Source organism: Cricetulus griseus, assembly GCF_003668045.3.
Source record: "Cricetulus griseus strain 17A/GY chromosome 1 unlocalized genomic scaffold, alternate assembly CriGri-PICRH-1.0 chr1_1, whole genome shotgun sequence".
NCBI lineage: Eukaryota > Metazoa > Chordata > Mammalia > Rodentia > Cricetidae > Cricetulus > Cricetulus griseus.
The window spans coordinates 112,485,737-112,497,897 of NW_023276807.1; the positions used below are offsets into that span (position 1 = coordinate 112,485,737).

At 42.1% G+C, this 12,161-nt stretch overlaps 1 protein-coding gene across 1 annotated transcript in view; it reads left to right on the plus strand.

Annotated features, from left to right (window-relative positions):
• The first annotated feature begins 969 nt into the window (after positions 1 to 969).
• Positions 970 to 12,161, plus strand: part of Cd38 (CD38 molecule) — a 47,292-nt gene continuing 36,100 nt past the window's right edge. Inside the window, exon 1 of the mRNA XM_027387008.2 lies at positions 970 to 1,214. Within this exon, the coding sequence (XP_027242809.1) occupies positions 973 to 1,214 (242 nt within the window). The 5' untranslated portion in view covers positions 970 to 972. The remainder of the gene's footprint in view (positions 1,215 to 12,161) is intronic.

Below are 12,161 nucleotides of genomic sequence, written 5' to 3' on the forward strand. Positions count from 1 at the left end.
GGGCTTTCCTGTCTCAACTTTTGCATCTAATAAGCCCTCTGCCTGGAAAATGACTGTCCCCGTGGAACTTCTGTTATGATCTGTTATGTGGCAAGCCTCTGTTTAAGTAATAGATGTCCTCTTGGGAAGGGGAGGCAGGAAGAGCTGCAGTATTTGGGGGTTCCCACTTGGGATGAAGTATTACTACATATGAGATGTGTTGCAAACATCCCATCAAGCATAAAATCCCATCACTTCAGCAGCTCCCTTGAGCAAGCAGTAAAAACTTACATTTACTGAGCAATCACTTATCATGTCTTAGGGATTATGCTAAACACCTAGGAGATATCAACCCATCTAATCACAGCAAGCCATGATAGAATGAATGTGAGTCTCTGCTTCACATTTATCTAATTCGGAGAGGTCAGTTAACTTGACACTTTAACAGACAGGACTGGGTTTGAAGTGAGACCCTGGAGAGGAGAAGCAGACTGAAGCTGAGACTTTAAAAATGTTGGGACAAAACTCAGAAGTAGAGGTAGGGTGGAGAGAGAGAGAGAGAGAGAGAGAGAGAGAGAGAGAGAGAGAGAGAGAGAGGAGGAGAGAGAGAGAGAGAGAGAGAGAGAGAGAGAGAGAGAGAGAGATTTGGGCAGACTTTACCCTCCAGGGAGCATATGTAGCCAAAGTGTCAAATGTACAAGTGACAGAAGGTGCTGGCCCAGGAGTATGCCCAAGCTGTTTGTGCACCTGAAGAGGCTAAGATGTCAGCTTCTCCTGGAGAGAGGCTCCGGAGTCTGGAAGTAAGCAGTTGGAGTGTCTATTGACATCCTTAAAGCCTTATTGGTCAAGTCACCCGTGCAACTTTAAGCAGGGGTAAGGGGTGGGAAAGGAAGCAGATAAAAGGCAAGTGAAAGAAAGGAGGAGGGGCAGGCTCCAACCCAGCCAGCACAGTGCTCTCTTCCTGCCTATCCTGGGCTGCTCTCCAGGAGTCTCATGGCCAACTATGAATTTAGCCAGGTGTCTGGGGACAGACCCTGCTGCCGCCTCTCTAGGAAAGCCCAGATCTGTCTCGGAATAGGTCTCTTACTCCTGATAGCGTCGGTAGTGGTAGCTGTCATACTTCTGTGGCCGCGCGCACCTCTGGTGTGGGAAGGGAAGCCTACCACGAAGCACTTTCCTGAGATCTTCCTGGGACGGTGTCTCGTCTACACTCAGATCCTCCGGCCTGAGATGAGGTGAGTCGGCATTTGAGGCACACTCGGGGCACGGTGCATAGTTGGACACCGGGGAGGCAAGCTGTGACCCAGCTGGAGTTCGCGCGGGGGAGCGTCCAGACTGTCCCAAACAAAGAATCTTGTGTTGAGGGTCAGCTGGGAGCCGAGAGGCAGAGCTGAATAGGAGTCGGATGAGCCCTAAGTCCCCTGTGCAAGTTACCAAAACACTGCCTTCTTCACCACCTCGGAGGTGGGGGCGGGGGTTGCAGTGCCTGGGACTGGAGGGCTGATTCCTCCAAGACGCTCGCCTCCCACTGCGGGTTCTGAGCTGGGCCCTTGGGGCCATCCTTGGCCAGGTCACTCGCACAGGGCAGAATGACTCGCAGACACAGGGACTTTACACTGTCATTTGGCTTGTGGTTTCTATCTGCCACCGTCCATGCCCAGAAAGTTATGGTCACAGATAACAATTGACTAAGTAGCTTGCTGAGTATGCTGTGGGGGTGGAGGGAGTCAAAGGACAGATGTCTGCCTGAAGTTTTATTTTTCTTTATAAAACAGTATCCTGGAGTGTGTAACTCCGGCACTAAGGAGACTGGTGCAGGAGGATTGCTGTGAGTTTGTGGTTAGCCAGGGCTACTCAGCTACTTTGTAAATTCAAGTTTGGATTGCACAGGGAGACCAGCCTTAAAATAAATACACCAATTAATTAAAACACAAACCAAACAAAAAAATTAAGCCCAAACAGTATCCGGATTCTTTTTGCACCTGATCTTTAATAAAACAAAGCAAGACAGACTATAAAACTGAAATATTACCCATCAGATAAGCTGAATCAGCTTGGTGAACCTGTGCAGCCCCTTGGAACAATGCTTTCTTCAGCCCATAGAAATCAGCCCTCATATTCCCTTCCACCTACCAACTGTCCCAAAGGAAAGGAGGGCTTTTTTTGCACCCCATTTCTTAGTGTAGAACTGATTTCTGAAGTCAAACAGAAAGCACAGCAGGCTGGGAAGGCATGCTCAGAAGCCCAGTTTCACATTCTGCCTTCAAATGCACAAGTTTCCTAGATGCTCAGTGGTTTGGGTCTTGGTCTTACTTGAAAACGTTCATGTTGAAACAATCTCAGAGTCCTGATAAATATTTTGTTTACAGACTTTTAAATGATATTGGGTGCTCAATCATTCTGAATAAATTCACCATGATTAGAAAACTGGATTATGGAACTGGAATGATGTGTGCTTAGAATTAACCCGGTGGTGTGTAGACTGACAGATTGATAGCACTTGTTCAACCTGTCCACTCACATGTATGTGCAAGCATTTAGCAAGTAATTCATTATTTGTGTTTGTCAAATCATAATCAGTCTAAAGATAAGAGGATTAATTAATACAATTGCACATATTTATTTGCGTGCACATGCCCCAACACATACATGTGAAGATCATGGAATCAGGTCTGTCCCTCACAATGTAGAGTCTGGGAATCAAATTCAGGTCATTGGGTTTTAGAAGCAAGCATCCCTACTGACTGGTCCACCTCATTGACCTAATCTGTTAATATTGTAATGATCATCTTTTCAGACATCACACACCACACCACACACACACACACACACACACACACACACACACACACACACACGCGCGCGCGCGTGCATGCATGCATTTTATATTTTATGTGAATAGACTAGTGATAGATACTGTTTGCCAGGCACTTAAAAAATAACCAATTGTGTAGTCCTTTAGCAACCACAACAGAGCTGAAATGTGTCTCAGTGGCAGGGATCTTGCCTAGTTTACACAGTTCCCTGGGTTCATCCCCAGCATCACAGAAAATGAATGAATGGAAGAGAATAGAATGGGACAGAAGAAAATCACATAGAGGGAGTTATGACTGGTGTATCCACTTTACAGACCAGCAATTTTGAATTAGAAAGCTTGAGTAAACTGTACATGCGGTTGTAGAGATTGAACTCCCAATGCATTAAACTAAAACTGCCTATGCGTGTTTTGTATGTAGAGTGGCTGTGAAGTTTATAGGTAATGTGTAGAGATCTTTGAAATGGGAAAGAAACAATAATTATAAGCATAATGAGTCAACAAGTTTAACTTGAGCACATTGCATTTTTATCCTCCCCTGGTTTGAGAATATGAACTCTGATCCCAGATCATTAGAGCATGAATCTTGGTTCTGTTACAGCATGACCTTGGACCAGGTCCTCAATGTATATGTGCTGTGGTGTGTTCTCTCCATGTAAAATGGAAACATTAATAACTGCAGCCGGTGCCTGGAGAAATGAAGAGAAGTAAGAGGAATAATCCTGTCATGGTAAATGCTGGAAATATTACTGCTGTGTAGTAGTGTTGCAGACACCTCTCCACAATAACGAATATAGATTAAGTTCAATCATTTGTGTATTAAATCACAGTTCCATAATTCAGTCCAATGCTGAAAGTTACATTGTTTCTAATTTATTGAGCTATCTTGTTAACCCAACACTTGGTAGTTAGGGTCTTTCTTATTGGTGCGTGAATATCTACCTCATTCTTTATGTGATAGATGTAATCATTTCTGGTTGACAAAAATTTAACTTCCAATTTGTAATTATGTATCTCTATTTTATTTGGGGAACATGTGCCACAGGATATGTACGGCAGTTGGAGAACAACTCGTATGAGTTCTGTCTCCCATTATGTAGTCCTGGAAATCAATCTCAGATGTTCAGGCTTGGCAGCCATCACCTTTATTCAGTGAGCCATCTTGCTGGCCCATTTTATAATTTTTCAATCCTATTCATTCACTCACTCATTCATTCATTCATTCATTTATTCAATAAATGTTTTTGAGCCCCTACCATGTTCCAGGCAGTGATCTGGCCACTAATGGCACAGGAGTAACAGAGTTCCAAGGCTTGTGCCACTTTCCTTCTGCAGTGAATGTCTTCAACTTATGCCTTCATGTTTACACTGGAGTGTTTTGTAGGACAGACCCAGAGATGGAATTCCTGGGTAAAATGAGATATTGTGACTATCTTAGTTAGGGTTTCTTTGCTGTGAAGAGACACTATGACCATAGTAACTCTTATAAAGGAAAAAAAATTAACTGGGGCTGGTTCAGCGGTTTAGTCCATTATCATCATGGTGGGAAGCAGGGTGTCACACAGGAAGACATGGTGCTGGAGAAGGAGCCAAGAGTTCTACATCTAGATTGGCAAACGGCAGGGAGAGAGAGAGAGAGGGAGAGAGAGAGAGAGAGAGAGAGAGAGAGAGAGAGAGAGAGAGTTAGCCTGTCTTGAGGTTCTGAAACTTCAAGGCCCACCCACAGTGACACTCCCTCCAACAAGATCACAGCTACTCCAACAAGACCACATCTCCTAATAGTGCCACACCTTATAAGTCTATGGGGGTCTTTTTCATTCAAACTACCACAGTGCATATTTTAAGTTTTAATGGCTTTTGAATTCCAGATGTTTCTAAATCCTTTCTGAAATAGTTTTATTATTTCACACTCCCATATCAGTCTACAGGGCACACTTCTCCACAATCTGACCATTATTGAATGTCTTAAACTTTGTTTAATTAGGAGAAGAATAGAAAAACTGTATCTAAGTTTCCCTGTTTGCCAGCAACCCTTATGTCTTGTCTGACTTTTGTTCATTTAAATTTTGTTCAGATCTTCACCCTTTCTTTTGAGTTACTTACATATGTGCTTGTGGGTCCTTTATATTTCTAGACAATATTTACACACACATACACACATACACAAAGTGCCACACAGCCATATCACGGACCCTGTGGACACATTTTTCTGACAACATCCTGAGTTTCATGATTATTTTGCGGTTGTTTCTTATTTTGATACCCTTATCAAGAAAACACAGAATAGCCGTTTTATTTTCAAACCTAGCTCTCAATTCTGCAATAGGAACCCAGAATTTTTCCCTCGATGTATCCGTGCTTTCCCTTGTACAACTAAAAAGGGGAAAAATAATTGGGCTTTCAGTGTTCTACTCTACGGTTTTTGAGGCAAAGCCTTGGGTTCATTAGGGGTGTCATGCGTCTTCACTTTTGCAGTTGACAGAGTTACAACATCTTCTATCACTTCTGCAAGGGGCTGCCTTGTTTCCAGCCTCCAACGGCTACTTCCTGTGTGTCCATCAAGTCAATGTGAAAGTCTTTCCTTGAGACCTTTATTCTTCTGTCTGATATCCAGTGTCAGTGCTGAGAGAATGGAAGTAGTGTGTGTATTGGGGGGGGGGTGCGGTGGAATTGGTTCATGGAATCAAGGAGGTTGGCAATCCAAAACACTTGTGGTCTAAGACAACAGGTTGGAAGCTCCAGAACTGCAGATGCTGCATCTTTAATGTGAAGGAAGTCTGGAGGATCCCCTTACCTCCTGGAACCTTACTTAATCTTTTTTCTTAAGGCCTGATAAAATGTGACCCACTGACAATTATTGTGGGTGATGTTATTTCTACTAGGTGTATGCCTTGATGTTACTTTCTCATAATAGAACACCTTCATAGTGGCAGGCAGATATGTTTGAGCAAATATCTGTGTGTCATGTATGGCAATGACACTTTCAAAGACTCATCTCTTTACACATTTTATAAATTCAGAATCTTATTACCAGGCACCATTTTTCTATGTCTTTATAATAAACCACCATTTCCCAATTCAATGACTTACATCAAGAATCATTTAAATTCCATACTTCTGTGAGTGGACAGGGATCATCTTGGAGCCCAGCTTCACTCAATGCCATCTGGATCTGCCATCACTCAGGGCATTATTCAAGATGCCTTGCTTTCACAACTGATATCTTTACTCAGCAGAGATGCCTCTCTTTCTCCTTTTGCTGTCTTTGCATGGTCTTCTCTACACAATCTTTCCCTATTAGAACAGGGTCTCTTCAGGGTTTACATATTCTAACAGTACAGTCATCTAGGTCTTCCTAAAGCTTTAGGCTTATAACTAGCATTGCTTCACTTCCACAGGTCATCACACCAAGGCTTGAGGGTAGGAGAAAGAAACTCCACTTCTCCATGGGAGGATGGACAATTCATTTTGTGGGTCCCTTCGGCTCTTCACATTTTGCATGGGAGCATCCTTGTTTCTGTTACCACTGGCCTTTTGTTATGATTGCTCTGTTACTTCTATTGCTGTCTTTTACAACCTTCTGTAACCAGATTCAAAATGAAAAAAAAAATATGTACCATGTACCTTCTGCAATGTTACCTTGTTGAATTTAGGAATTATGATCTAGTGATATATTTTGAGCTCTCAGATCAATGCTTAAAATATAAGCTCAAAATATTTAGTTGAATTACATAAATGCATAAAAGTGTATTACAAATAATATAAACAAAGCCATAATAAATACCTCCCCAGTATTACCACACTAAAATCAATTTGTGTTTGGGTTATATAGACGAAGTGGGGGTTACAGATAGCTTCTTTATAGGTTTATGATTTTTGTGGAAGGGGGAGGCAAGGGTGCAATTGCTGTAACCAAGGCAACCAATGAAAAAAGCATTTAATTTGGGGCATGTCATTGTTACTGTTCTTTTGTTGTAAAGAGACATCATGACCAAAGTGGCTCTTGTAAATAGAAACATTTAATTGAGGGATTGCTTATAGTTTCAGAGGTTTAGTTCATGATTATTAGGGTGGGAACCATGATACTGAGTAGCTGCTGAGAGCTTGATATCCTCTGATCCACAGGCAGCATGGCCAGGGGTGGGGGTGGGAGGGGTTGGCATGGGATTTTGAAACCTCAAAGCCCACTCTTAATGATACACCTTCTCCAGCAAGACCACACCTCCATCACAGCCACACCTCTTAATCCTATCCAAACTGTTCCACCAACTGGCACTATGGGGCCCATTTGCATTCAAGCCACTACAGGACTCACAGGTTTAGAGGATTAAAGTCCATGACCATAATGGTGTGGAGCATGGGACATGAAGGCAGGCATGGTGCTGGAGCAGTAGCTGAGAGCTCACATCTTGAGACACAACCATAAGATAGATTGAAATAGTCACACTGGTAATGGAGTGAGTTTGTTTAAACTTCAAAGCCTGTTTCCAGTAACACACCTCCTCCAACAAGGTCACTCTTCCTTAATCCTTCCCAAACAGTTCCACCAACTGGGGTCCAAGTATGCAAACTTGTGATTCTATGGGAGCCATTCTCATTCAAACCATCACAAAATTGTTAAATAGCCTAGATTATCTGGCCAGTGAATCTTGGGCATCTTCCTATCTCTGCCTCCCTTGTACTGTGTTACATGCCACCACACTTGGATTTTAACCAGTATTCTGGAGCTATAACTCAGGCCACTATTTTACCAGTGGAATCATCTTCTCAACACTGCACCTTTTATGATTTTTATCTTTCTCATTTGCTCCTGTCTCTCCTATTCTTTTAAAAAATCTTCTTTTTTTTCTTTTTTTATTAAATTATTAATATTTTCACATATACTTTCCCTCTCCCTCTCCCTCCCCCCATCCCCATTCCTTCTCCCCCCCTCCAACCTACCCCCCACCCCATCCACCCGCCACTCCCCAGGCAGGGTAGGGCCCCCAACCAGGGTTCCACCAAGTCCACCAAATCTTCCTGTGCTGGGCCTAGGCCCCTCCCCATGTGTTCAGAGACAGAGCGAATCCCTTCAAGTGGGATGGGCTCTCGAAGTCCCTCCCACCCACCAGGGCAAAACGCCAGTCCACCTCCCTCTGGAGTCATTCATGATTTCTAGTTTCCTTGGGGTAGAGGATTATAGGCTGGTAAACCTTTGCTCTATGTCTAAAAATCCCAGGAGTGCAGGGGCCTCCCCATTGGCATCCATGATCAGGGGGCTGGATTAGTCCTGTACTGTCCTCCCAAAGAGCATCTGGGGTCGATATGCTTTCCCTTTTTCAGGCCAACTGTTTCTGTGGGTTTCTCCAACCAGGTACAGACCCCTTCGTTCTTCATTCCTCCCTCTCTTCAACTGAGTTCCAGATTTCAGCTCAGTGTATTTCTGTGGATGTCTGTCTCTGCTCTCATCAGCCACTGGATGAGGACTCTAGAATAGCATAGAGAGTATTCATCAATCTCATTCTAGGGGAAGGGTTTCTAGGCCAACTTCTCCTCCACTGCCCAGACTGTCAGATCGTGTCATCCTTATAGGTCTCTGGAGATCTTCCTAGTTCCAGATCTCTTCTCGGACCTATAGTGACTCCCTCTGATATGGTATCTCTCATCCTGCTCTCTCTCCTCTATTCTTCCCCCAACTCAATATATCTGCTCCTCCATTTCTTCTCCTCTACTCTTCATCTTGTGCTCTTATTGTGGCAGCACCCACTTCCCTACCCTCATGCTCTCAATTAGCTCGGGAGTTCATGCCATTTCCCATTCCTGGGGTCCATTTATCCCTTAGAGTCATTCATGATTTCTAGTTTCCTTGGGGTAGAGGATTATAGGCTGGTAAACCTTTGCTCTATGTCTAAAAATCATATATGAGTGAGTACATACCATGTTTGTCTTTTTGTGATTGGGTTACCTCACTCAGGATGGTTTCTTCTAGTTCCATCCATTTGCCTGCGAATTTCAAGATTCCATTGCTTTTTTCTGCTGAGTAGTACTCCATTGTATAAATGTACCACATTTTCTCTTTCCATTCTTCAGTTGAGGGGCATCTAGGTTGCTTCCAGGTTCTGGCTATTACAAACAATGCTGCTATGAACATGGTTGAACATATGTCCTTGTTGTATGGACATGCAGTATTTGGGTATATACCCAAGAGAGGAATGGCTGGATCTTGAGGTAGATTGATTCCCATTTTTCTGAGCAACCGCCATACTGATTTCCAAAGTGGTCTTACAAGTTCACACTCCCACCAGCAATGGAGGAGTGTTCCTTCTTCTCCACAACCTCTCCAGCATAGGTTGTCATTGGTATTTTTGATTTTAGCCATTCTGACAGGTGTGAGGTGGTATCTCAGAGTTGTTTTGAGTTGCATTTCTCTGATGGCCAAGGATTTTGAACACTTTCTTAAGTGTCTTTCAGCCATTTCAGATTCCTCTGTTGAAAAATCTCTGTTTAGTTCTGCACCCCACTTTTTAATTTCATTGTATGGTGTTTTGGTGGCTAGCTTCTTGAGCTCCTTGTATATTTTGGAAATCAGACCTCTGTCAGATGTGGGGCTGGTGAAGATTTTTTCCCATTCTGTGGGTGGTCGTTTTGTCTTACTGACTGTGTCCTTTGCCTTACAGAAGCTTCTCAGTTTCAAGAGGTCCCATTTATTAATTGCAGACCTCAGTGTCTGTGCTTCTGGCGTGATGTTCAGGAATCGTTCTCCTGTGCCAATTTGTTCAAGGGTTGTTCCCACTTTCTCTTCTAAAAGATTCAGTGTGGCTGGGTTTATGGAGAGATCTTTGATCCATTTGCACTTAAGTTTCGTGCATGGTGACAAGTATGGATCTATCTGCAATTTTCTGCATGTTCGAATCCAATTGTGCCAGCACCATTTGTTGAAGATGCTATCTTTTTTCCATTGTATGGATTTAGCACCTTTGTCAAAAATAAGGTGTTCGTAGGTGCGTGGGTTAATATCTGGGTCTTCAATTCGATTCCATTGGTCTATCTGTCTATTCTTGTGCCAATACCAAGCTGTTTTCAGAACTATGGCTCTATAGTAGACCTTGAAGTCAGGGATGGTGATGCCTCCAGAGGATCTTTTATTGTAAAGAGTTGTTTTGGCTATCCTAGGTTTTTTATTTTTCCATATAAAGTTGAGTATTGTTCTTTCAATGTCTGTGAAAAACTGTGTTGGGATTTTGATGGGGATTGCATTAAATCTGTAGATTGCTTTTGGTAGAATTGCCATTTTTACTATGTTAATTCTGCCTATCCAAGAGCACGGGAGATCTTTCCACTTTCTGGTATCTTCTTTAATTTCTTTCTTTAAAGTCTCAAAGTTCTTATTGTACAGGTCTTTCACTTTTTTGGTTAGTGTTACCCCCAGATATTTAATGTTGCTTGTGGATATTGTGAAAGGTGATGTTTCCATGATTTCTTTCTCATTGAGTTTATCATCTGTATACAGTAGGGCTACAGATTTATTTAAGTTAATTTTGTATCCTGCTACCTTGCTGAAGGTGTTTATCAGCTGTAGGAGTTTCCTGGTAGAGTTTTTCGGGTCACTTATGTAGACTATCATGTCATCTGCAAATAGTGAAAGTTTGACTTCGTCCTTTCCAATTTGTATCCCTTTGATATCCTGATCTTGTCTTATTGCTCTAGCTAGAACTTCAAGAACAATATTGAAGAGATATGGAGAGAGTGGACATCCTTGTCTTGTTCCTGATTTTAGAGGAAATGCTTTGAGTTTCTCTCCATTTAGTTTGATGTTGGCTATTGGTTTGGTGTATATCGCATTTATCATGTTTAGATATGTTCCTGTTATTCCTGTTCTCTCCAAGATCTTTATCATGAAGGGATGTTGGATTTTGTCAAAGGCCTTTTCAGCATCTAGTGAGATGATCATGTGGTTTTTCTTTTTCAGTTTGTTTATATGGTGGATTACATTGATGGTTTTTCGTATATTGAACCATCCTTGCATCCCTGGGATGAAGCCCACTTGATCGTGGTGGATGATTTTTCTGATATGTTCTTGGATTCGATTAGCCAATATTTTATTGAGTATTTTAGCATCAATGTTCATGAGAGATATTGGTCTGTAGTTCTCTTTCTTATTCTTATCTTTGTGTGGCTTGGGTATCAAAGTGATTGTAGCCTCATAGAAGGAGTTTGGCAATATCCCATCTGCTTCTATTGTGCGGAACAGTTTGAGGAGTATTGGTATCAGCTCTTGTTTGAATTTCTGGTAGAATTCTGCAGTGAAGCCATCTGGTCCTGGGCTTTTTTTGGTTGGGAGGCTTTTGATGACTGCTTCTATTTCATTAGGGGTTATGGGTCGATTTAAATTGTTTATCTGATCTTGATTTAATTTTGGTAAGTGATATTTATCCAGGAAACTGTCCATTTCCATTAGATTTTCGAATTTTGTGGAGTACAGATTTTCAAAGTATGACCTAAAGATTCTCTGGATTTCCACAGTGTCCGTTGTTATATCCCCCTTTTCGTTTCTGATTTTGTTAATTAGTGTGCTCTCTCTCTGCCTTTTGGTTAGTTTGGCTAGAGGTTTGTCTATCTTGTTGATCTTCTCAAAGAACCAACTCTTTGTTTCATTGATTCTTTGTAATGTTTTCCTAGTTTCTACTTTATTGATTTCAGCTCTCAGGTTGATTATTTCCTGGCGTCTACTCCTCCTTGGTGAGTTTGCTTCTTTTTGCTCTAGTGTTTTCAGTTGTTCTGTCAGTTCTCTAATGTGACTTTTTTCTAGTTTCTTCATGTGGGCACTTAGTGCTATGAACTTCCCTCTTAGGACTGCTTTCAGAGTGTCCCATAAATTTGGGTATGTTGTGTCTGCATTTTCATTAGAATCTAGGAAGTCTTTAATTTGTTTTTTTATTTCTTCCTCAACCCAGGAATGGTGCAATTGGGTGTTATTCATTTTCCAAAAGTTTGCAGGTTTCCTGCCATTTGTATTGTTGCTGAATTCTAGCTTTAATGCATGGTGGTCTGATAAGATACAGGGGGTTATTTCAATTCTTTTGTAATTGTGGAGGTTTGCTTTGTTGCCTACTATGTGGTCAATTTTGGAGAAGGTGCCATGTGGTGCTGAGAAGAAGGTATATTCTTTTGAGTTTGGATGGAATGCTCTATAGATATCCGTTAACCCCAGTTGGGCCATGACTTCTTTCAGATCCTCTGTTTCTTTGTTAAGTTTTTGTCTGGTGGTCCTGTCTAGTGGTGTAAGGGGGGTGTTGAAGTCTCCTACTATAAGTGTGTGTGGTTTTATGTGTGGTTTGAGCTTTAGTAATGTTTCTTTCACAAATGTGGGTGCCTTCGTATTTGGAGC